The sequence below is a fragment of the Sylvia atricapilla genome, chromosome 1 (assembly GCF_009819655.1).
Source record: "Sylvia atricapilla isolate bSylAtr1 chromosome 1, bSylAtr1.pri, whole genome shotgun sequence".
NCBI classification, from domain to species: domain Eukaryota; kingdom Metazoa; phylum Chordata; class Aves; order Passeriformes; family Sylviidae; genus Sylvia; species Sylvia atricapilla.
In genome coordinates this window covers 141,516,860-141,542,897 of record NC_089140.1, presented here as the reverse complement: position 1 = coordinate 141,542,897, position 26,038 = coordinate 141,516,860, and the positions used below count along the sequence as shown (strand labels likewise).

At 38.8% G+C, this 26,038-nt stretch overlaps 1 protein-coding gene across 2 annotated transcripts in view; it reads left to right on the top strand.

Moving 5' to 3' along the window:
• TMEM65 (transmembrane protein 65) overlaps nucleotides 1-23,635 on the top strand; it is a 31,339-nt gene extending 7,704 nt beyond the window's left edge. For both annotated transcript variants that reach the window (XM_066335652.1, XM_066335660.1), the window contains 6 exons: nucleotides 13,156-13,200; nucleotides 15,243-15,310; nucleotides 16,067-16,121; nucleotides 17,306-17,348; nucleotides 18,000-18,105; nucleotides 19,626-23,635. In XM_066335652.1, the coding sequence (XP_066191749.1) occupies nucleotides 13,156-13,200; nucleotides 15,243-15,310; nucleotides 16,067-16,121; nucleotides 17,306-17,348; nucleotides 18,000-18,105; nucleotides 19,626-19,718 (410 nt within the window). In that variant the 3' untranslated portion in view covers nucleotides 19,719-23,635. The remainder of the gene's footprint in view (nucleotides 1-13,155; nucleotides 13,201-15,242; nucleotides 15,311-16,066; nucleotides 16,122-17,305; nucleotides 17,349-17,999; nucleotides 18,106-19,625) is intronic.
• The last annotated feature ends 2,403 nt before the right edge of the window (nucleotides 23,636-26,038 follow it).

The window sequence follows — 26,038 nt, the reverse complement described above, 5'->3', positions numbered from 1 at the left end:
AGATGATGAAACAACTTCATTTTTTTGAAGCAGCTCAGTGTCAGCTACCTTATGTTTTTTTTCTTGGAAAGTGATGTGCATTAAATTATGAGGTCCAAATATAATGCAGAAATAATACTAGTATTAAAAAATGTTATTTAGTTAGCTGCCTTTGCCCTTTCCTGCCAAACATAAAATAATTAATTTAATTTCTTCAATTAAAAGATTGCTCCAGTTAAAATTTGTTTTGTCTTTTGCATGTGTTTAAGCATGTGATGAATACAAAATAGGTGTCATGCACAAATATCTTTTAAATCACAAGCCAGAAAAAAATATCTGAATCTTAGCCATTGTTCTTCAGCTGGGTCTTTTGTAAAATAGTACATTTTAGAGCTAAAAGGAAAATCTGTCTCCCAATCTTGTCCAGTACAAAAGCTGCTTTTGGTTGAGGACTTTTTACAGAAGATCACTTGAAATGCAGCTTTTACTTAGACTGCAGCTTAAACATTTGAGAGTGATAGATTCAAAACATTTAGATCTCCCTGCAGCAGGCATGAATGAAATACATCATGTTTATTCTGTGAACAGAGGTTTCAGTGTAACATCAATTAAAAGAAAAGGAAATCTTCCAGTTTCTCTAAGAAAGAAATTATTTAAAGCTGACTCATTCAACTGAAAACTCTTAGCTTTCGTCAGCCTTATTTATTATTTAATTGATCCAAATATGAAACTACAGAGGCATCTGTTGTCTCCAGAAAAAAAAAAAAAACCAAAACTTTCTAAAAACAACAAGTAAATGGAAAAATAAGCATATTGTGCAAACAGAGTACTTAAAGAAGCTGTCTTGGGATTCTGTGCTGTTGTCTAGATTTTTTTACAAAAATGCTCGTTTTGGGGAAAGCTGGACATGAATATGTGTGCTGCCTTGTACCCTCCTCCTACTTTATCCTTAAATTAGCACAGTGATATTTCAAATATGCTGAAAGCATGCCTTTTTGTTTCTGTTTTGTTGCTGTGTGTGAGAACTTCCTTTAACAGTGAATGAACATGGAATTTTTTGGGATGTGACTAACTCATGCCTGAAACACGTACTTCCTCTGAAATATGGGGAGCATTTTAAGGCAAAGCCCTCAAAATACTTTTTTCAACCCAGCAGAGTGCATGTTTCATTCAAAACTATGGAATATAAAACCATAGCTTTTTTTTCCAGTGTGGATTTACTTAGAATTCTTAGATATTTATGTGCTAATTGTTAATAAAATACCTTCTCTTGTAGCCATAGTACATAGTGATACTTTCTACTTGCTGTGTTTTTTTCCTGTTGCCAGTTGCCTTTTGTATATGGTGGGCTCATCAAATTTCTGGGTATCTTTTGAGTCTAAATTTAATTTAGACTGAGATACATTTGGCAAATACCCCCAGGTCATTGTTTTTTTAAAATCACAATTATTTTCTCTAGATAATAAAAAGGGAAACTAGGAACATATTTAAGACTCTTTGAGATTAATCATATTCTGTATCTACTCTTCTATTGGCTTAAAGCAGTCATAAGAAGCGGGTGGTTTGTTTTATTATCTCCTACTGCTTATGTGTAGGGATAAAACCTTTCCTCAATGCTCTTAAATGCTTCAGGGGTTTTAGGCATTTCCAGAATCAAAACATGCCTTACCATTTGGCAGTGATCCTGGTGAAAGGCTCCTGCATGACCTGGGGGAAAGACACGGCTTTGAAAAACCTTTCTAACTTCAAGAAAAATGGAAAAGTTTGAGACAAAAAGGTTTCTACAGTGAGACCAACTTCAACTGAGAGATGCCAGATACAATATCTGCAGTGGTCTGGCCTTAGGTTCCCAAAGCTCACATATTGGAGATAGTCTGAGACCTGTTGTCTGGGCATGAGCACTTTCAAACCATTGTGGGAAGCCTTGAGAAGAGATGGTTAGGAGACAGTCCCTGGAATGTGAGTCTTGTCCGTGTCATGGACACCGGTCTGTGCTTTGGGTTGTGTTGTCCTATGGAAAGTTGTATTGCCACAAAGCTGGGGTCCAAATGCTTACTGGGAACAAACAAGTAATTGCTGTACTTTGACCTGCTACATTTTTCTTTCAGGCATTATCGGTTTCTGGTTATTGTACTGTTACAGTAACTTATAAAATTATTTGCACTTGATAGCATTTGACTTGGTGCAGTGATCTACCCATTAGTGCTGGCTGCTTTGCTGTGACTTATCTTACACTAAGGGTGTGAATCGTCAGTCTCCGTGGGGGTATTATCCCATCTTTCATAACAATCTGCATTGGTAGAAACTGTTTTATTTGCTTTATTTAATTTTGTGGAAGACTGGAGAAAAATGTGTGTGTAACAAACCAATTTCTTTAGCCAGCTGCCCTTTGAAATACCATCAGCTTGTATTTTCAGATGATAGATAACCTCTTAATCCAGTTGTTTCTATGCTTCAGTTCTGGCAACAGGCTAATTTTCACAAAGTGCAAGTAAAGCTGTGATGTTACAAATGTAAAATTAACTGGTTTGCTCAAGATTGAGATTTAAGAATTTCCAACTAGATTTACAGCCATCTTGTCTAATAAAGATTTTTGCCATAAAGAAGAGATGGGAGAATAGCTTGAAATCCACCACTCCTTCCCCAATTTCATTAACTGTTTATATTATTTTATGGAGTAAAATAAATCATGTAAATAGGTAGCTGCAAAAGTGACAGTTTTGTTATAAATAATCAGCCTGGTGGCCTTTTCATCTTGCAGATATCTGACAGACTTCTGATTCAGTGTCGCTTTCCCTGAACAGAAGAAATGTACCAATGTGCAGCTGAGTTCTGATAAATCACAAATGGCCCAGGCTGAAAAAGACTGTTCTCATTGGGAATATGTGACCTTTTATAAGTTTTTTATTCATTTATTGTATCTGGTTTACCAAAACAAAAGCAAAAAAAAAAAAAAAAAGAGGCTTTGTATTTGTTTTGACTGTGGGATTACGTCTCAGGGTTGAGTGCTAGGAACCTATTGTATCTACCTCGTTTCCATGCTTACATCAGTTTTTGCAGTTGCACATTACTATGGCTGAGTTTTACTGTGATTCATGTCTGATCCTGTGTGTAGATGTGACTTGGCTATATGGGTGTGGATTTACTGCTGCCTTCACCTGTGTTGTTGTAAAGAGTGTTCTGTTCTTTCCCTGTCCCAAAAACCTCTGGGTATGAGAGTCTCAGTTCTGCTTTCCATGCTAGTACTTCTGTTCTTCTCTGGGCCTGGCTGTGTGCCTGACTAAGAACAAGTGCCAGAATAAGGGAGAAGTCCCAAATACCTGATGAGGAGGGAATTTAGAAACAGGAGGAAAAGTATCAAATCACCCCTTGCAGTAACAACGTGACTTTAGATCACTTCAAGGTGCACTTTTGTATTTGACCTAAGGTTCTGCCTTTCTGTTTTCTCATGGGAAGTCCCAGGAGGGTTTTTGTGCCTCAGGCAGGAGTCTCTTCTGGGATCTCTGTGTCACTAACAGCACGTGGTGACTTGCACTAGTGAGCAGTACCAGTTTCATCTCCCAGGTTACCTTTGCAGTTTTGGCAACTACTTGCAACGTTATCTTTTACTTCAACGTTTGTCTTGTGACTAGGAAAGGCGCTGTCTCTCCTCTTCCTTCCTCTGACTCTCTATTCAGGATTATTCATCATAGTCTGAGTGGCTGCCCCCCACATCACACGGTACTTTGCTTTAGCACTGCAAAAAGCAACCTCAGCCTGAATCCATCACCTTCCTTGCTGCTGAAAAAGGAGCTGTGTAAACATTGCACAGATTTTGCAGAAGCAGAAGGAGGAGAGAATAAGGGAGGGAAGGATGCTGGAGGCACACTGTGATCAGTCTCCACTGCACAGCGTGGAAAACTATAGGGGTGCATTTCTCATTAAGATCTCCAGTAAATAGTGGCGTTGCAGTATGTCACTGATGGGGTCAGTGCCACAGCATGCTTCCCATTGCCATGAGGAGGAGTGTTAAATACATTAGATTCCATATTTCCTCTCCTGTGGAAAACAAAACATGCTGAAAACTCTGAGCTGAGGATTTGTGTTTGTACTTCACTAATTCTCAAGCTGATTAGCAGAACTGGAGGTGAGGGTGTAAGTTCAGCACTCACAGGGTTCTGCTCCCTGCTTACAGTGAAGCTGGGACAAAATAACAGGTTTAAAAAACCTGTCGGTGGAAAAGGGGGAACTGCATAAAGTTGAAAACAAAAATTGTCCTAAGTAGTACAACTGTGTGTTTCATAAACTGACACTGGGTAGTTTCTGGGAAAGTTAAGAAGCCTTGTAATTAAATAGATGGACCACTTGTGCAGCTCTTCATAGAGCAGAGGTCCTGAAGCAGCTTTAGAGGGAGTGTGTGCACAGCTGGCACTTGCAGGGATGTGATGGGAACTGAAGCTTGTGTTGGCTCTGCAGCTGGAAGCTGCAGGGATGCACTTGCAACTGAATCCTCCTGAGAGAGGCCTCATGCTTGCCAGAGGCTGGAGAAACACTGACCAGGATGTTCCTTTTTTGTTTCCCAGAATAAAGGCCATTGATTGAAAGAATAAAAAGTGAGCTTAGTCAGAACTGTTCACTTCTAGGAAAAGTAGAGCTCAGTAGCCTTTGACTTCTGCTTCTTCCTTCTGTATGACTTTATTTACAAGGCAGCAATCTTAATATTTTGGATAATTTTTGTGAACAGAGTGAGTTTTTTATTAGAACTTAAAATTCATGTGCAGAGTAAAATATTGCATATTGCAGCTCCATAACAACCCAGTATATATTCCATACTCTTATAAAAGATAAAAGAAAATTATTTCAAGGTCAAGTTCCATGTGAAGTGATTTTATTTGTTTTTATATTAGAGTCATTCCTTCAGCTGTTTGCCAGAGGAAGCAGCCATTGCAGCTTGAATTTGACTATGCAGGGAGTCAGATGGGTGAGTCAGACTGGTTTCACAAATGAAGCTTTGCTAAGTTACATGGTGAAGGGGAGATGGTATCAAAGTGATGAATCTACTGCACTACCTCTAGGAGCAGGTGAAGAGTTAGGAATAACATCATTGCTGCTGCATTCTGTATTCATTAGGCATTTATGTAGAGAGGCACAAATTACTTAAGTGTAATTTATGATTGGAACTTAAATTGTTAGTGGTTTCTTATGGTGTTCCTTTCACTGACAGAAATTATTAGATTCTTAAGGACTTGAAGGCAGTTCATACTTTGACTTTAATGCCCAATGCAATGAAAAATTAGGAGGAATGTCACTACATTTAATATGAGTCTGTAACAGAATGTTTGATGATCATTCGGTTTATCTGTCCTCTTTGTCTCTCTTATTTTAGGTAGCTCTATTAAGTCTGAGACAGATGAAAAGCAATAAACAGAAGCTTATTTCTGCAGTTGTACTTGCTTCCAAGGTCATCCTCCGGCAGGGAATGGGACTTTGTGCTTACAAGAGGGCTGGTACTCAGTGGTGTGTGATTTAATGGCAGTTTGTCTTTAGCTTCTGTAAAGATTGTAGTCAAGTTCTCTTAAAGGAAAAGAACAATCCCACCAAACACATTTAATGTGCCAGCCCCTTGCCTGGTGCTCCTGTGCTGCTGCAGCCGCCTGTGGTGGTGGCTTTGGGAAGGGCTATTCTCTCTGAGTGCAGGTACTGCTGGTGCCAGGGGCTGTGGCAAGCACAGCTGTTGCTGTAGCTGAGGCACAAACCCCTCTGTTGTTACACTCGCAGTTTTGTGCCAGGGCAGTGGAGGAGCCCTGTGTTCCCCTGTGTTCTGCATTGTTGTTGTCAGTGAGCTGTCTTCTCTAAGGGATTCTGCTGCTGGCTGCAGGTACCAGACCTGGCCAATGCTGCTCACTGTTCTTAAAACCATTTTCCCACTCACTTTCTTTCCTGGGGAAACAAGTGTATTTCTGTGAAGAAAGGGGAAAGGGCATAAGGGGGAGGAGGGACAGGAACAAACAAACTTTTCTCTCACTAGCTTTTCAGATTTCTTGTTAAAACAGGGCCTGGGAGGGAACATAAATGAATAAAGGATATTATAATTGTACGTATAACTCCCTAGATATTTCATGAGCTCTCATATTTAGACATCAGTGTTGCCTAACACAACTCTATTTAAAGGTGATGAAAGTCCTCTAACAGATCAGATCTCTGATTTGCACAGCATGCTGATAATTTTTGTTAACAAATCTTCTGTGGTGTCCCACAGAATTGCTTTGCTTGTTTTTTTGGTTTTTTTTCATAAGAATATATTGCACTCTGATAATGCACAGATACCATGGTCTTGTTTCCAGTTCAGCATTGCTGCTGTGTTGCTGCTCCTTTCAACTGCAAACGCATTAAATGATGGATAAGTCCCTGCCTCGAACAAGAGGGGTCCAAGAAAAAACCATGCTGACAGAGATATGCCAAAACCTCACCTTGCTGAAACAGTTAAATGAATATATTAGGATGAAATTAATTCCACTCTGTTAGTCAGAAGGGATCATCCTGTCTTTTTCCAGATCTAGTGAAGAGGTTGTTAATAATCTCAGGCAAAGATTCATTCCTTCAAAGATGGAAGAGTTTGCTATGCCACTGGGAAGTGTCCTTCCTCTGTCTCCCAGGAACTCCTTGCAGTCCTCAGGCATTGAAATAGAGAGGGTGAGGAGGGAAGGCAGAGCCAGCCTCCTCCTGGGAAGATGAGTATTTAGTTTTTTGAGGCAGGGAATTTTTACCCCAAAGATTTTTTTTTCCAGTCAGGGAATTGCTATAGCAATTGGTTTGTTTGTCAGTTTGTTAAAACAACTAAGTTTTTTTTCTTGGCTGCTGTCTTATCTTTTTTATTTTTAAACGATGATATAACCATTTACTTCTGGAACACAGATACCTCATTCTTGTTCCTGTTTGCTCTCCTATCTATGTTGCTGGCACTTTCATGCAAACACTTCAGCTGTTTTTCTGACATTTTTCATTTCTCTCTGAAGGAGACAGCTCAAACTCTCTATTTCTGTCCTTATGCTGCATCATTATTACAAGCTGCAAGTCCTTTCTGTGTTGTCATCATTTCAGCTGATTAACCCCCTTGAATCCCGAGGCAAGCATCTTAAACTCTTAACTTTTTTTCTTTTTTTTTTTTTTCCAGCTGTGGTTTGAAACCTTTTTCAGCAAACCACTGTAAATACTATTTTGGCATGATTATGCTTGAGTGGAAATACTGATTTTCACATTTATAAAGCACTGATGGAGATTGGGATTAGATCAAGGATAGAAACCTCTTAATTATGAGGAAAGTGATTTGAGCCTCTGGATACCTGTTTGCATTTTATGCTGCTTTCTACATTTCCAGTCGGGGTTTCCACCTTAGGTCTCTCTGTTTTGTCAAGCGTCTTTAAGAGGATATGAATGCTGTGCCACATTTTTGGAAGGGATGATAGGTTAAGTGTATTGTATACTCACTTCAGGGAATCACAGGAGTGAACTAAGCCTTAAGTCAGTACTCGGGCTTGTTCTGAAGGGAGTTGATTGGCCTGAGAGCACACTGCATTCCTGCAAAGCTTGTTCAGCTCTTTGTCCAGCGGATGTAACAAAAATTTCAAATTAGGATGATAATCTCCCGCTACTTCAAGGATTTTCAGGGAGAGTGGTGCAACATGATCACTGTGTAATTCTCTACAATGTAACAGGGAGTATTAAAAAAATACTATCCTATTTGTATTTATGCAGAATATTTATTTGGACATAGTTACCTTCTCCAGTGTAGTAGAGGAATTTTCTATCACCTCCTCCATCTATTTGTACCAGAGCTCCTCCCAGCTTTCCCTCTGCTGGGCATGTGACTGAAGGGGCTGACAGCCAGGTTTATATTTAGCACTGCACAAGTCAGCATCCTTTAGTGCCTTAATTGCTGTAGTAACAGGAAACCACTTGTGAGTTATAACAAATGATGCAGAACTTTTCTTTAATGGCAACTCACGGATTGTTGTTTCCCCATCTGGAATACTAAGGGAACCCAACTGAAGATCAATGGGACAAGGTTTTTCAATTTTGTTAGATTGCAGTTTGGTAAAAACATTGAGGATGAGCAGGGGAGGAAAAAAGGATGATGCAGAGGTGTCTTATGAGCTTATTCCATGAATGAACTCATATATCAGAGTCAGAAATTGCTTTTGAGGATCCACCTCTGAACAAAGCAATAACACATCTCATTTTTAGGCTCTAATCTAGAATTTTGGTTGTAAAGATCCTCTCATGAACTCATGTGCAAAGGAGTACCTCTTTTTAGTAGACAGGCCAATTGCTTTGATTTCTTGTTCCGTGTAAGTAATTTTTTTGCTGTTTCAGTGATGTGTATCTGAATGATTGGCTGAAATGATCTGGACAGGCTTTTTGGAGGGAATAGATTGATGAATTCAAGACAAAACCCTCTGTAACTTCTAGGTTAGATGCCTTCAAAGCCTAAAATTATGTTAAAATAGGTCTAGATTAATAATACCTTTTATATTCCTCTTCCTGATACTCATATTCTTGTTTAAAAATTAATTTGAACAATTTAGTCACTATATAAAAATCTATAAAATGCTGCTCATATTTTTGTCTCAGATATGGCAATACTCAGCAGTAACAAGTATTTTCCTAGGGTAGCTCTGGCAGTAGTACCTGCATTCAGTCTTATTGTTTCCTGCCCCTGGGTGACAGCAACAAATTCAGCTATAAAATTTTATGGTACTGTTAGCTGCAATTTGAATAAAACATAATACGTGCCTCTAGGCTTGCAAGTTCTCTTTTATGCAAGTTCTTAAAAAATTGATAATTCAGAACTAGCGATGACAACTTGCTGGGTTTTGGTTGAAGTTTTTTGGGGTTTTTTTGGGGGGAGGTTTTTTGGGTATTAGGTTTGTTTTAAACAAGTGCACACGCATTACCTGTTAGTCAGCTGCTCTTAGTTTGTCAGCTAAGAGTAATAATTCTAAAAGTAATTTGCAAGTACTTGGCTACAATTGGCATAGTGATTTTAATTTGCTGCTTGCTGGGTTTGGACCAAGTTGTGGATGATGGTATTATTTATGTTGATGGTTTTATATTTCACTCCTCACCCCCATGCTCCCCCCAAGTTCTATGTATTTTTAATAGTTAGTGAAAAGGATGATACTATAAATTTAAAAAATATCAAGAACAGCTTTAAGAAGCAGTAAATGTTTTTCTGCTTCCCAGACTTTGCCAATTCAGGGCTCATGACATGTACTGCACTTGAACCTTGGTTTATAACCTAATTTATGGTAATGAGTGTCAGTTAGAAAATAGCAATTCCTCACTCCACCATTTCATTTTATTCCTTCTGCAATGAGATGAATTCTGTGTCTTATTGAGTGCTGTGATGCAGGGTGAACTGGTGAATGGCCATCATGAAATCCAGTTCTGGAGTACTTTAGAGTTGTTTTCTTTTCCCCCCAGACATTTAAACTCTGAATTGTTTGATTCTGACTAAATTGAGCTCTTTAAATAGGATTTTGCATTTCTGATTTTTGTTTTCCCTCTGGTAAAACAAACAAAGAGCACATTTCCTTTGCTGTACTCTCTTAACATTTTTATTCTTGTTTTTTAGCTGAGTCTTGAAAATTCAAATAGTCAGAACAACTTCCTGTGAATAAATACCCTATTCTGAAATATATTTTGCTATCTAGAGTTTTAAAAAAATCTCTTTAAAATTTTTTTTGCTCTCAGTGCTTTCATATCTTGCAGAGTTTTAAAGTATGTTATGCTTAAAAGAGGTGGTATTGGAAGTGATTCTGTAAAATTGTTTTTGGCTTTCATGGCACAGTGGTTGGGGTTTTTTTTCTGCTTTAATTTTTTTCCTTCCCCCTGTCTCAGCTTTAAACCAATCTTTGGCCTCTGCAAGTAGGCCTGAGCTGGAGCAGCCCTTTCCTGCAGCAGGCAGTGCTCTGTACCAGGCAGAGGCAGAGCATCAGTTCTCAGGGAAGTTGCATTTGTGCTTTAGAGCCTTGTTTTTGTCCTCCAGAGGGGACAGCTTTTCCCGTGAGCCTGGTCCTGCAGGTCCTGTGTGACAAGGTCCTGAGCCCCCTGGTCTGACTTGGCCCTGCTTTGTGCTGGGTTTGGATGAGATACTCTCTTGGGCTCTGTCCTGCCCCAGGCAGAGAGGGAGCTGCCCAGTCCAGAGCATATGCGGGGTTCACCAGCACCAGTTATCTGAACTTCATCTGGCAGACTTCTCCTATCCCTGTCTCATTAATATGTGTAATTACAGATTTTTTTTCACAGATTAATTTTTGTCTTGATGATGAGGTAAGCTGTAATGCTTGTAAAGTAAGCATGCTTCCATGTGAGTTTACAAGACTTGCATTTATAAAGTAAAGTTCTTGCACGTGGAGCAGGAAGGTGCCATTACTGGCAGGAGCTCCCTGTGGCTGATCAGGAGCAGTCTGGTCTCCAGAGCGTGGTGCCACGATGCTGTCCCCAGTGACCTTCCTGTAACTTCTGCCCTGATAGAGGTGAAGGACTGCTTGATAAAATGCCTATTTAGCAGGAATCCCATGCTACTGAAACAGATTGTCAATGATTAAGTAATTTCTGTTTATTTCTGATCCTCTGGTATTTCCCTCTATCTTACACTAACTTGTCTTTCCTCTAACCTCAAAGTAGTGTCACTCAGTCTCCCTTCTTTTAGAAACATCCCAAGGTAGTCCTTGGTGTTCTGAAGGAGGAGCTGATGTTCTTTTTAGTTGTTGTAACTTGGAACTCCTGTTATTCCTAGATGTAAGACATTTTTATTTCTTTTTCCTTCTACCAGACACCCTTAATTCTTCCTTTTGGTACTAAATTTCTAAAATCAATTATGCACTGGAGTTTTTTTTTTAGCTTTTTTAAGTAGCTGTCTGGCTAGACTGAATAGAATGTAATTGTATAGATTGACAGGTGCTATCAAACTCAGTTGTAGTTAAATCCAGAGAACTGATGTTCTACAGCTTTGTAGTATTTTGTGACAAGCTGAACAGTCTTTTGTATTCTGTATTGATGCCCAAAGTAGATGGAAATTATCTAATCTAACTGGCTGTCATAATCAGGGAAAAAATGTGAAAAGATGTCTCCCTCACAAGTAGTGTTTCCTCGAAATTTGTTTATGTTGTTACAGTTTCTTATCACAAAGTCCTTTATATGGAGACCTAGATCTAAAAACTAGATGGGCACTGCAGCAGGGGTGGTTTCAGTGGCAGTGCCACAGGAAGCCCAGGAACCCAGTGGTTTGGTGTAAGGGCTTCCCATCAGAGCAGAAAGCCATGGAGGGCAGCACTCTGTGACCTCCTGCGCTTGCATTTGGTTTGTGGTTTTTATTCTCTCTCTGGCATTCAGCAGGATGGAGCAAATGAGTTTAGGGAAGCTTCATCAGAAATGTGATGGTGTTGGGTATTGACTTAGGTTGACTGGCCCCCCTCAGGGCATCTGGAGCTTTTGGAAACAGTGGGCTCAGCTAATCTCTTTGTTTCAAGGTGCCTCTGATTTTCCCCAGTGCTGTGGAAATTTACTGTCCCTGAGAAAAGCTGCCCAAGGAGCAGTCCTGGTGAATATAGGTAGTCCTTTCTTTGTCTGCACTTCTGTAAAAGAATTGCTTAACCTGTGAGAACAGAAGGAGACAATATGAAAATGAGTCCCCTCCCCAGTCCCAGCCTTCCTGAACACAAGCTGAAAATTTTGGTGTAAGGTTTTCTTGCTGTCGATACTCGAGGCTTCAGAAGATTGACTCTCACAGGGACTCCCTCTGTTTACCATGTTCTTCTTCCAGCCTGAGTTTTGAATCTGTGAATTCCAAGGCACTTTTTAGAGAAGAGCAAAATAATCTTTATTTCTGTAGGATTTGGCCTATAGCTGTCCCATTTGCATGGTGAGTACATATGGGGTTGGTGGAGCTTAGGTAGTGTTTGTATTGGGCAGAGGGAGGAAGCACCTCTTCTGTAACTGCTAGAGCTTGAAAGTTGTTAAAGACCTTCAATTAGTGAAATTATTTTGAAGTTAGTGGCCTGGTTGACTGAATACTGATATTATGATCTAACTTTTATTCTTCAAAGGTACTTTAAGTGAATATTTTAATTTCCTCTTTACAATAGCTTTGAATATGAGTGACTTGGATGCAAGAATACTCACTCTAGTCTGCAGTGCTCAGACATAGGCTAAAATTAATCACAGTCTGAGTTTGCAACATTGTCTTTCCATTTATTTGGCTGCGCCAAGTAAAGTTTGAATACTGGAGTGTTGTAGGTTCCACGTTTTACCATTTTTAACCTGTGTCTATACAAGACACCTTAGGAGAAGTATGGAAGCAACTTGTTAAAACCTCTGGGTTCATAATATTGGAAAATATTGGGGGAATAATTTTTTTTCTGTTTTAAAAAGGAGGTATTATGCTCAATATCTACATTAAAAAATACGCAAGAAACGCCAAAAAGAAGTAGCTAGGTTTTTTTTTTCCCTTGCTGCTGTTAAACAAGTAACTTGCTGCTGCATTGTGCACAGCATCTCTGATCACAACTGCATTAGTTTCCTGTAGAGAAAGTACTCTCTCAGGTTCAGGAGTGATGTCCTGGTCCTTGCTAATTCTTAGTGATTTGAGTCCAGGATACCTGAAACATACACCTAATTACCAAACTTAATGTATTGTTACTGAAATCAGTTGTCTGTATTTTTCTTTTAATCTTATATTGCTCTGAAAAATACCTTTTGTGAGAATATAAATGGTAGGGTTTGTTTTGCAGACTCTCTGGGGGAAAGAAGGTTGTCTGCTGCATGTTTAGAGGACCTCTAAAAAACCCCATACAATTATCTCTAGAAGATTTGATTTTTTAAAATTTTAGTGTGGTTTTGTAATTTTCTAATGAAGATGGCTGTTGGACTGCTTCTGAAGTATTCTGCTACTTTGCAGTATAATCACTTATACTACTGTAAGCTTGTAATATTCTAAGACTTTTTGGCTTTTAATACCCTGTTATCTTTTGTAAAAATAATAAAAATGTGGGTGTGAAGTATTTTTCTTTCTCTTTTGAAAGCTGTTAAATAACGTAACTGCTTTTTGCCTGCTAGTAATTTGGTAAAGACTTGATAATAAACCGAATTTGTGATGAAGCAGCTAACTTTCTCATTTCATTTTGACTTCTCTAGAGAAGTTGGAGGTTGCACCACCATCTCCAGGACAACTGAGACATGGTAAAAGAAGAATGTTTGTTGAATGTGGTTCAGTATTTGTGCAGTCTCTCTTTGAATTGGCTTCATCTTTGTTCCACAAGTGATGGTCTGTCCTCATCCCTGTTGTATGGAGTAAGAGAAAACCAAAGCAAGCACCAACACTCACACTGCTGCCTTTGTTTCATAACACCTCGGCTGGAGAATGTGCAGCACTTAGTGAAAGTAGGACAGAAAGCCCAAATGAGAGCACACTGTTCAAAGCCAGCAGCAAACATTGTTTTTCTAAGCCAAGCAGTGTTGGTGCTGCAGTACCTTGTGGAGGTTTTGTATTTTAAAAGGACTGAGAAGTGGTATGAAATTGCAGAGAAATTGGAAACAGATTGTGTATTTATAATACCATGATTCAAATTTAGATCTAGTTTCCCAATTAGTGTATTTTTGTGGTTTTGTACTCTAGAGTGAGCAAATTTATTTTGGCAAACATTTTCCTTTTCTAGTTCTCTACAGTTACCTACCGTTTTTTCTAATTTGCTCCTCCCCCGTTGTCCCTGGGGTTCTGTTTGCTTCATGAATTCAAAAACTCTGTCCCTTTCACTAAGAACTTGAGGTCCCAGTTTAGCTTCAGTGCACACATTTTGAAAATAGTGGTCATATCGATCTACTTTTTTTGTTTTGGTGGGTTTGTCCTGTGATAGTTTAAAAATAATTGGCAAGTTTCATGCATTTTGTGCTGTAGTCTTTTATCTGTGCAGTTTAGAAGATAGGTGTTGTCTCACAAATTAGCTACAGATGTCCATTCATGTTCTAGTACATAAGCATGAAACATCTTGAATGTGGCTTTGTTTTTTTGTGTGGTCATGGATTCATGCTGTCTGCAGAAAGGAAACCCAAAAGTTGCTGGTACCAATTTCTTTCCACATGACTGTGAGGTTTGCACACTCTTCTTTCATTGCTCTTCCTAGGTTTGCATCTCTTTAAGTTAATAAAACGTAGTTATTATAGTCCAACATGAATTTAAAAAAAAAAAGCAAACCCAAACTCCAACCAAATCCAGACTGAATATCTGCTGTATTTTAAGTGTTAAAAAAATGAAAAATTTCTGTCCTCATGCTGTATTTAGTCTTACGAAGTGAGCACCTTGAAACTCAGCTGGAGACAATGCTATGCAAATTCAATCCTACCCCCATCAAAAGTTTACAGGCTAAAACCTGAGAGAAAGTAAAGCAGGACAAAAAGGAATGATACAATAGCACCGTGCTCATTCTTAGAAATTACTCAGACCAGCATGTTCCAAGCTTCTGCAACAGAAAATTTTTTCAGAAAGGGTATAATGGGTTTCAGAAGTAAAAAAGAAGAAAATGCATGAATCAAATGGTGGAACTTGGTTTCTTAAGCAGTGTGTTAAGGAGCAGCTACAAATCTGACTTGCACTGAGGATAGTGCACAAACAAAATGAAGATGCAGAAGTTTTGGTTGAAACGGTGAGATAATTAATGTATGACACACTAGTGAAACCCACCTCAGCATTTGCAGATTTGGCTGAAGGAGTTTTGACAAGAATTGTCTAGCTCCAGACAATGCTTTTAAAATAGGAAATTTTAGAAATGTGTGAAGAAGATGGAGCTCTTGCACAGAAATACTGAGGGACTTGCAGAGAAAGGGCCTTTATTTCAAGCAAGAGAAGACAGGGAGTCTGGTGAGACAGTTTGGTGATCTTCAGTGATGCTGCAACATTGCTCTAAAGTCTGTAAATAATAGCAGAGTTCATGTAGTTTAAAGTATTTCTCTTAGGCAGTAGTCAGCATAAGTGACTTCCACCTGAAACTGTACAACTATTTGCAGAGTAGGTTGTTTACCTGGCTCTTCACAAGGCATCAGTAACATTTCTGTGTGGCAAAGAGTTTTACCACACCTGCCAGCACCAAAAAGGTGACCAGTAGGAAAGGAATTTTATGCATTTTGTCTTTCTCTTAAAAAACCAGTATTAGACTTTTCAGTTATTCCTGTGCATTAGTGAATTCCCTTATAAATATCTTTTTTTCTTTGTTACTTATTTCTTTTAGTGTTCTTCCACAACGCATTACCTTTTGTAGGGTTTGGATTTTTGGATAACGCAATTATGATTGCTGCGGTAAGTTCACTGTTTAATTCCTTGATCAAGTCTGCAAGATTCATATTTTCCAAGAGAACAGAATAGAATGACCTGTGAGGTCTAGTCTAGAAAGTCCCCCTGCTCAGAACCTTCTCAGGGTTTCTGGTCTAACCTCCTGCTCAAAGCAGAGCCAGCTGTAAGATGAGACCAAGCTGTTCATGGTTGTATCCTGAGGGACTTGAGAAATCCAAGGGCAGCCTGTGTGAGCAACCTGTTCCAGTGCTCAGCTGTCCTCACGTTACAAAATGTTTTGCTCTATCCAACTGGAACACGTCTTGTTTTAGTTCATGCATATTGTCTCTCATCTCTCGACCATGTACTGCTGTTTCATAATGCAGACCGTGTGGTTTTGTTTCTTCAGCCAAAAACATAAGGAGCTGTGATACTGTGTTTTATTTGTTTGCTTGGTATCTGTAGTAGTTTCTGTTCAGAACTGTATATTCAGCTAAGAATTGCAGTGGGGAAGGTGGTATGCAGGGATAAGGGTTGCAGATTTTGTCCACCAGCTGCCTGCTATGAGAGTATGAAATAATAAAAGACTTTCAGAAGTAGGCTCTTGCCTTAGGGGGAAATAGATATGCCAGGAAGATAGGATCTCTTTGATCTAACAGGAGAAATGTCTGTTTATCCTTTCACTTTTAACATAGATAAGCAATAAACAATACTTCTGTCAGTTGTATCAATATAATTTAACTCCAAATCCCTCAAATAATGAGAAAACTGTTTCTTTTTCAGGGAACCCAAATAGAATTGTCAATTGGAGTTGTCTTAGGAATTTCAACTATGGCAGGCAAGTATTAAAATTGCAGCACATTTAGACTAGTATGGCACATGCCTATATTTTAGGCTGAAAGTAGCACACAGGGCTGGAAATCTCTCTTCCTCACTCTTGCAGCTGCCTTTCCTAATAAAGAAACAACCTCTGGGTGAAGCAAGGACATATTCCATTTGCAGAAATGGAATTTCAGTTCGAATAGCTTTTTGAAATGCTTCTTGTTGATTTCAACATAAATATTCAAATCCTGGGTCAGTTGGGAAAGTGTATTTGCATTTCTCTAATGGAACTGCTCTAAATTCCACAGGGCCCAGTATCAGTGAATGTGGATATATGTGTTTGTATGTTGCTGTTCGCTTGCAGTGCTAAGTGGAGGTCAGTGTTGGTGTCTTTTTTACTGCAGTTCTTGGTGGCTCCTCTGCCTTGGTGAGATACCACAGTAAGGCCAAGCAGCCACCCTGCTCCTGCACTGGCCAAAACTGATAAGCTCTGCTCAACAGCTTTGGCGCCTCTGCAGTTTCAGAGGGTGCCCATGGATCCACCAGCTGCAGGTGCAGCTTTGCTCAAAAGCATGAGGAGGAAGAGCTTAACTGAATATGTTACAGCAGTTAAAGATTTGGAAATTTGCAGGCCTTGGTTCAATGTGAGACAGTCACAAGCTAGCTTATCTTAGTAACGTCTGCTGTGAAATCATGTATTTTGTGTGTAACTTTTGTTCAGTTGTGTACAATATTTCTTCTGAATTTGACACAGTTCATGGATATGTTGACATGTTTATCAAAGCTGCATAGCTGAGTGACAGCTCCTATTTCCAGTGCTCCTGTGCCTCTTCAGGCATTGGAAGGCCTTGCTTGGTGTCCAGCATTAGCTTCATGGAGCTGACAACCATGCACAGCTCTTCTTAACTCTGACCTCAATAGTTACATTGATTTCCAGGTGTTAGTGCTGTCTTTTTGTATTTGTCAAGATTTCTCCATGTAATTTGAGAAAAATAGTTGCATCTCTTACTAATTCTAGTCTGCTGCTGTTATTACACTGTAATAAGGTCAGAATAAAAACACTAAAATATAAGGAGCTTAGGTCTAGTCTTTAATTCTATATAAACTGAGAGTAAGCGAGGGTCACTGGAGGGTGGGAGCTGGTTGGTTTTGTTCAAAGCTAAAATAATACCTTTTTCTCTTCCCTCTTCATCCCTCCAGCTGCAGCTTTGGGAAACCTTGTTTCAGATTTAGCTGGACTGGGGTATGTATGAACTTGTATTAAGAATATTGAGTGCATTCATTGAGATGCAAAGTGGAAAAATATTTTTTTGTAATATAATATGGCTCTGCCTAATGTACCTTCTCAGGTTGTTATTCCCAGATCTGAAGAGATTTCCTTCTTCTCAGCTAAAACAGTATCGCTGCAAATGTCTTCAGGTCTAGGCACACCTCTTGTTGATAAAAACAGATACACCTTATTTAAAATTATTTTAAAAGGAAATTTCTGCATAACTGCTGAAAGTAAAGCTGTTTGTTATGTCTGTTTTTTCCCGCTTTTCCTCTGTTTTGTTTTCTGCAAATTACAAGGCTTGCCACTAGCTAGTCTGGCTGTGACCTTTCCTCTGGTAAAGGTTACTTAAAAAGCTCTGCAAAAATGCATTAACATTCACACCAGTTGTGTTGTACTGCATACAGTTTTTTGGAAATACTATAGTAAATCAGTGAGATAATTAACTTACATTGCAAAGTGTGACCTTTAGAAGTCTGAACTCTTACTCACAGCTTTCTCTCAATTACCTTATTGGTATGCTGAAAGAAAAGCTTTTGATTTTATGTTCAAGTATTTCAAAACGTGCACTAGAAGATACTGTGAGTTTCAAAATTGTTTCTTCTTGTTTTCTTGTCCTTCCAGTCTTGCAGGTTATGTAGAAGCTTTGGCTTCGCGACTGGGTCTGTCAATCCCTGACCTGACACCCAAACAAGCTGACATGTGGCAGACCCGTCTCAGTGCACACTTGGTGAGTATCCTGTGGACAGCATTGCTGGTGTGGAGCTTTTTGTGTTTAAACTAGCTGATAAATGCTTTTCGTCACGTTTTCCATTTATTCCTTAATGACCACCAACATTGTGCATGGTCCCCGGAGAGTTTAGTCTTGAGACCATTTCAGGAAGAATCAAGAGATCGGATTTTTTTGAGCTTGAGTGGTTTTTTTTGTATGCAGCAAACCCCAAGTGACGTGGATAGTCTCTGCAGTGACTCTGTGTATGCTGTGCAGATATCTGGGTTGAGCTCTGGCCATGGTGATAAGATAATTTACTTGGAAGTTATGACCCGTTACTAGATTACTCCTATACATTCTTTGTCAAGTGCTTGCTAATCATAGACCTGTGCTGGTTTGTACTAATTTCTAATATTCTATAATTAGCTTGGATATGAAATTAGCTTTTTATCTGACCAGACTTTTAGCATTTGAGTAATATTCACTGCCTGTGTTTACAGTTACAGGACACTCATCTTGCAGATGCATTTTCAGGGTGATTACTTACTTAACATTTAAACATTTGAAGTGGTCCCACTTCAGCAGTCAGAGCAATGATTAAAGAAAAAGGTTATCAGAAACTGAGTAAAGAAACAGATAGTTCCCTTTGCCAGAATGAGCCTTCATTAGGAACAATACTTTTGCATGTTTAAGGGAACAGAAATGGCACTTACTGAGCAAAAGTTATGGTAGAAAAAGACAGGTTTTAGCAGTGATAGATCAAAGTGCAGAGCAGTGAAGAGTTGGAATGTTGTCAGGGGACTGCCCCATAGTCTAAAAGTCTTCTCAGTAAAAGCTGAGCCTGTGGCAAAACCCTGTCATTGTACTCAGTTTGTTCATATTCCTTTTCTGTGAAAAGACTTCCGTGCACCTTTGCCTGTATGGTAGCTTTTTTTTTTTTTTTTTTACCTGCTGTATCAAGTTTTTCAACACTGTCTACCTACTGCTATTGATGTGGTTTGGAGGCTGCTTGTCTTACTGTATTTCCTCTCCTTTTGACTTATACGTTCAGGTCATCTGAAATATTTTCCAGTTTTTGTTGGTTTTGCCTTGTGCCTTTGAAACCCATCATTTTTGCAAGGAGCCACTCATTCCTTTGATGATTTGCAGTACCAGATACAAGCAGATATATTTATAATTGCACCTAAAATGTGTGTAGGTGTTGTTCTGTTGTGGTTTTTTTTTTTCCCTTTTCTATCTTTCTAGCCATTCTGTGAATTCTTTGAATCCCTATTTCCTCCCTTACCCCTTGTGCAGCTCTTCATGATCATTGCCCTCCTCTTTTATCAGAATTGTCTTTTATCGTAGCAAACACTATTTCTAACCTTGTCATACCTGTCTCTCTCTCATAGACTGTGTTTCTAGTCTGCATGCTAAGAAAGATGTGACTCCCAGCTGAAAACTAGAACAAGGGGTGTGTGTTCCTGGTTGTGGTGGTGCATGGGAAATGAGTAACAACTGATCAGTGAAAAACTTAATTTTTTTCCCCCTTTCTTTAGGGTAAAGCTATTGGAGTGACCATTGGCTGCATTTTAGGAATGTTTCCTTTGTTGTTCTTTGGCGAGGAGGAAGAAAAACTGGAAGAAAAATAATAATCTTTTTACAAGACATATACAAATGTAAACTACTGTACCTCAATTATTCAATTATGCTGTCAATATTTAGGAATTAACAGACAGTAAAAAAATGTATAGACTTGGGAACAAAACCTTCAGCATGTCATTTTATGGAAACACTAATTTATTGTGGCCTTGTTGTGTTCAGTACTTCTTTTTATAAAATATCATCTAACTTTTTATTTAATTGTAAATTTTTGGAGTGTTTTCACTTATAGCAAGATGTTTACCACTTTCCCCTTTGAACTTATTCTTTAATGGATTATTACTTCAATAATCCACCATGGATGACAGTGTCACTCTTGAGTTGCATATTGGTTGCTTAACAGTTGTCATTGCATGACAGAAATATCACTGGTGTTCATCAGGTCCTTCAGTGCAGATTATTAAGAAGATCAGTGATGAGTAATTTGAAGTCCCTCACTTTGCAAGGTGACTGGTTGCCCCTCACCAGCCATCATTTTTCACTGCCTTAGATTAGATATTTCAGTGATCTTTGACAGTGTAGTTTCCTTTTTTTCATAATTCTGACTTAAGTGTCTCTGAATTGTCTTCTGAGATGATCATGTTGATGCTTTGACAAGGTAAGTGTTTCCAGTGTAGGCTCTCTACCAAGTCCATTTTTAAAGTGGTGTTTGAGCACCTTCTGTACTTCCATATTCATGCCTCTTTTTTCCTTTCTAAATAGTGTTTTGAAAATTGAGTTGAAATATCCTTAAATTTGTCTTCCTCTGGTTTGAGTGTGGTATTAAAGAATTCAGACCAACTGTTGCAAAACCCCAAACAACTTCTTAAATTGTTCTGCTTAAAATAAGGTGTGAATAGTTGATTGGGTAGATGAGGCCAGGGAACAGTTTAGGGTATGAATGAGTGGTGGCATTGCAAGTTTGTAATGAGTGGTTCAGTTGAAATGTTAAGTGTACCATTAGTCTGGATTAGATAATCTGATTTGATGATAATACCTTTGTGTTCATCATCAAAGACTAAAGCCTTTGCTACTTTTTTTTTTTTGAGACAATTAGTTAAAAAAACCAAGTAACAAAAATAGGAGAATTGAGGTCTTTTTACTTTTTTTTACTTTTATTTTTGCAGTCTTACATGGCGTATTATAGACCTGACAGTGCAATATCATGTAACTGTACTTTTTTATATGGTTATAAATAGAATTATAACAACTATTGAATATTCATACTATATCAGGATCTTACTTGCCACTAGCATAATGCTAAACTGCTAATTGTCCCTTATAGGAGAAGATTTCTTACTTGTTTGAATGACATTTGGAGAAGCCATGGAAAAGTGGCACAGCCAGGGCAGTTTGAAAATTTTATTGCTGAAATTGCTAGCACTTCTGAAACCTTGAAAGAAATGTTAAAAAAAATTAAGTCCCCTGATGATTTTTATTTGCTGTAGGAAAAGTCTTATTGTAACGTGTGTGTTTTACAAAGCTTGTTGCTTATCTCATTGTAATAAATCTGACTTCTGTGTTCTCATTTCTAGAAGCCCTTTAACAGCAATACTGAAACTGACTTTAATGAAGGTGACACTTGTATCTGTTTCTTGAAAAGCAGATGTTGAAAGCTTGGTGTGAGCAGTCCTAATAGTATGTGCTGTACTTTGCACATTAAACCATGAAAATCTGGACCAAGCTGTAAAACTCAACGAAACCTCAGCCAAGCATCAAACACAAATGGAGAGGAGTTTTGGCTTGTGCTTCAAATATGGAAGCTTTATTAAAATAAACTTAAATAAAACAACAAACAGCAACAAACCCCACAACTCCAACAAAACCAAACCAAACCAAACAAAAAAAAAACCCACCCCAACCAAAAATACGCAAAAAACCCCAACCCACAGAAACAATCCAGAAAGGCACGATGCACTCTTTCACCAACAGATTGCTGCTGGTTTACAGTACTTCAGTGTTCAAAAGTTTTTTTACTCATCCACACATTTGTCTTGCCTTAAACTTTCAACTTTTCTGCCTTTGCATGCACTTTTATTTCTATACAAAACTGTATGTATTTTCCATGTTTTTCTTAAACTGAAGTACAAGTTAAAGCAGTTTTGCGTAGCTTCTTTTGTCACTGTTTTTACAATTATTTCAACACTGTTTCCCGTTACTGGCATCCTGATTAGAATCTTCCAGCAGTGGCCAAATCTCTGTTCTTTGGCATTGTACCATCAGAACACTGTTTTCATCACTCCATTACAACTCATGAGAACAATTGGAAGATTGTGCCAGCTGTCAGAGTAGTATTTGTTTTATAATGGAGATAGGAAAGACTGTGTACTAATGTTAAAGAGCTTGTGCATGTAAATTGAATACCTTTTGTTGCTGTATGTCAAACTATTGTACTGCAACCAGTGCTTTTATTGAGAATCAATGAACTAAAATATCTTGAAAGAAGTTAATCATGTGTTGTCTTGTTAAACTATTTAGTTGACCACAAAAATGTGGAGGGCAAGTGACACATGGTAAGAAATATTGGGTATTTCAGTCTGATATCATGAAGAAGGTGACTTCTGGCATTTCAGTATTTGGTAAAGGTGAAGAATAACTTGTGATGTGAGAGGATTTAGTGGTGCTGCTGGAGGCTCAGAGAAGGTGCTTGTTGGGGCCAATCTGCCCCCCTGAGAAGCAGGTAGTTTCCTTTGGCTGTGGGATCCACGCTTATATAGATGTGGCACTGCTCTGTGTGAAAGGGAAGATCTGTGCCTGATCTGTGCCCTGTCTCTCCACAAGGAGAGTGGGTTTTCTGGGGTGTATGGATGAAAGTAATCCCTTATGCTCTGATCACACTTACTAAAAACTTAACTGAAAAGACAAGAGTCCCTTTATTTTCTGGTATCTTCTCCCTCCTTGATAAAAGGAAAAACAAAACACTGCAGGCTTGTTCAGAGACTCCAGTATTGCTCTATTTTTTTTATTCTATCAATTCGTCCTGTGTTAACAGGAATTTTTTTTTTTGCCTTGAAGGGCTGGTAGACCCAAAATTGTGTTTGAAATACTGTCTTCTATTGTAACTTAAATTATAAATGTATTTTTGACTGTATGTTATCTCTAGGAACAAAGAACATGCATCTGATAATAGGGTTACCAAAATCTTCTTGCCAGTGTTTTCTCATGCATGTACTTTTACATAAATTATTTGAATTCAGACAACATATTTTGTATTGTCTTTAATTAAATTGTTGAACTTTCTGTAAACTTTTGTACTACAGCAAAGCTGTTCTGTGTTTCTTTATTAGACCAGATGCTGGAGGAGAAATGCTAAAAATATCCTGTGGGTATTCAGCCTCAGTTATGCAAAACAGGAATTTATTATATTTACGTTATAAGCAAGTGGTCCTTTGTCACTGTCATAGGAAATACCACCATGGAGTGGTACTTCTGTCTCTTCATGCTCGGAAGAGAGCAATTTAAATAATTAAAATGTTTGCATGGTAAACTGGTGGTGTTTGTGATTACTATTAATCAGAAGTTCACTTGTACTTGAACTTTTGGAATTAATTGAGGGGTTTTGTATGTAAACTAAACCTTTTTGAACTTTCCTGGACTTTGGAGCTCCTCAATTTTATTTTTTTTAACTCATTGATCAGTCCCTTTTGTGGATGTCTGTGCAAGAAGAAGTGCTGCAAGTAAAACATCTGTACTGGAAGGATGGTGTCATTTAATTTTGAGAACCTGTACAGGCTGACTGTTGTTTTGTTCCATTGTGGTTCCATTGTGTAGTTGAACTTCATTCATGCTGTTCAGAGAGTCTGTCACACTTCTACTCAACATTTCCCTTTTCTTGGTTTGGTGTTTTACATGGTGTAATGACAAGCTGTCAGAGCAGCAGTGTATAAACTGAAGGCCTTAATAAAGTATGGAGGAATTATCACCCTGCTCTGGCAGTCTTATGCCTCTGGAATTTTTTGATCTAAAATATTAAGAAAATAGCTAGACCTCGTAATGCAAATTCAAGCTCTCATTTAAAAGTCTTTATTAGATATTTGTTAGGGCTTTTCTCTTGTCTCAGTGTTCAGGACCTTTGGCATCCAGATTGTTGATTCAAAATAGTGTTGGAGCAGGGCAGGAGCTGTGGGCCAAAGGTTTGGGCAAACTTGAAATTTTGAAGCCAGGCAAGATAAATGCGAAAGGAATTTTTTTATTTTGTGTTGGAAGACGTGTGTGTTGGAGTGCTGATGTAATGCTTCTCCTGTAAGTAGATGATGCCAAGGTAAGGCCTTTTGCAGGCAGGAAACAGTTGTGACTTAACAGTCTTCAACTTTGTAATGGAGAGTATGTGAACAAATGCCTTAAACAACTAGATGCTGCTTCACAGTCATGAGTTACTCCTTCTGTGTATGTGTGCAAGGATTAAGCTGCTGTGAAATACCAAAATTATTTGAGACCTTAAATTAATGTATTTTGTGTCTATTTGGTGTTCTGTGCTTATCAGAGTATCTCAGTTTTGTCTGTTGGTATGAAAAGGACTTTATGCTTTTGCCTGGAAAGCTTAAGCACTTCCAAACATGTCAGTATTGATTTATCTGTTAGAAAATAGAGTATCTTGTTATGGAATAGGAAGTGTCCTGAATGGGACCATTCACTGTTCAGAAGACATGGATCCAAAGGGTAAGATTTGCCGTATGGGACCTACTGCTGCCATTCCTGTTGAGCAGAGGGTTCCACTGAGCAGTACCATGGATTGGTAGAACAGTAACAGAGTGCTACCTTGTCTTTGCACAGCACTGCTGCTTGGGTTTGGCAGCGTGGTCTATTTGCCCTGTGATGTTTCTTTATAGTTTTGCTGAAAATGACTTGTCTGTTACTTCCAGCTAGTAATAAGAAGGAAAGTGAGGAGAATGAGATTCTTTTCAGTCATTTTTCCTATATAGGGATGCATAGGGGCCTTATTTAAAGAGGAAAAAAATCCTATGATTTTCATTCATGGTACTTCCCTGCTCTTCTCTGTGCCTTGAGAGTGCTTTTGACGGGCCGGAACATTGGAAGTTTCCATGGGGCTGGTGAGGTTTCCCTCCCCCAGACTGGCTTTTCTGCACATCTCAGCTATTGAATCATAGAAGGACCCATCAAAGGAAAAGGGATACAAAAGGACAGGGGTCCTTGAACAGGAAGAGAAGAATATGTAGAGGTGATTTACCTTTGCAATACAAGTACCAAGCTACCAAAGACCACACCGAAAGCCAGTTGGATATGAAAAGGGGAACAGCCTCTTTTGGTGAAGTTTCAGGTAGGCGTTGATGAAGATCTGTGACTGATTTTTTTTTTTTTTTCCTCTGCATGGTTTCTGCTATTAGTTACTTGCCTCTTTTTTGGTAGGAACACTGAAGGGTATCATTTTCCTTCTACACACTTTGCTCCCTGAGAGCTCCACAATCTCTCGGGAATGTCAGGACTGGGGAAGAGTCTGCAAACAGAGCCGCTGTTTGTAGGAAAACATCCCAAGAAGAGCCCATGCTGTGATAGGCAGTCTCATTTTCATTTATAGTCCTCCATTGCATTCGAAAGGGAAGCGGGCACTGGGACAGTTTCTCTGGGAAAAGAAATTATATTTTTGGATTGTATTCATTTATGGCAAGGGTTATTGTGCTGACAAGCTGAGGAGCAGAGCAGTCCTTCATGTGATTATTAAAGAAAGAAGAGGTTCTTCCTCCACTAGAAACCTTAACATCTCATAGGATAGTCCTCTCCTTATCTCTGTAGTAGATGAATAGCCTGGCTGTAGGATTTGGCAGATTATGAAGTCCTAGGAAAGCCAAAAGGCAGTTGCATGTCATATTTCTATAGGTCACCAAGATGACTTGTGAGGGGTTTGGGTACTTGTGAACTCCATCACGTGTGGATATCTTTCTGGCTTCAAGGGTCAGTTTTCATGTTTTGAGGGGATTCTTGAAATGGGATTTCCCTGCTTAAATGTAGGTTTTCCATGTTGTAACTGGGCTACTCCGTCTGTGTTGTATATATCATGATCCCTTTGTATATGGCAGAACCAGTCCTGCAGAGTGTATTTTGTCTGTTGTAGATGTTGCAGTCCAGGGTAGGATTGCTCACATGCTGCAGGCAGGAGGGTGCTGGTTTACATCCTCTGCACCAAAAATACTGTGCTGATGTTAATTCATACAATCTTCTAATATTCTCTAGGCCATGGTGAATATTTAGAGTGTAATGGAGTTTCATCCCTCCTTCAGTCTTTCGCCCAGAGTTTGCGCAGATTTTGGTTGACCTGCCCTGTGCCATGTTGCTTTTGCTCAATGAAATTGCAAATTGTGCAAGATAGCTTGTT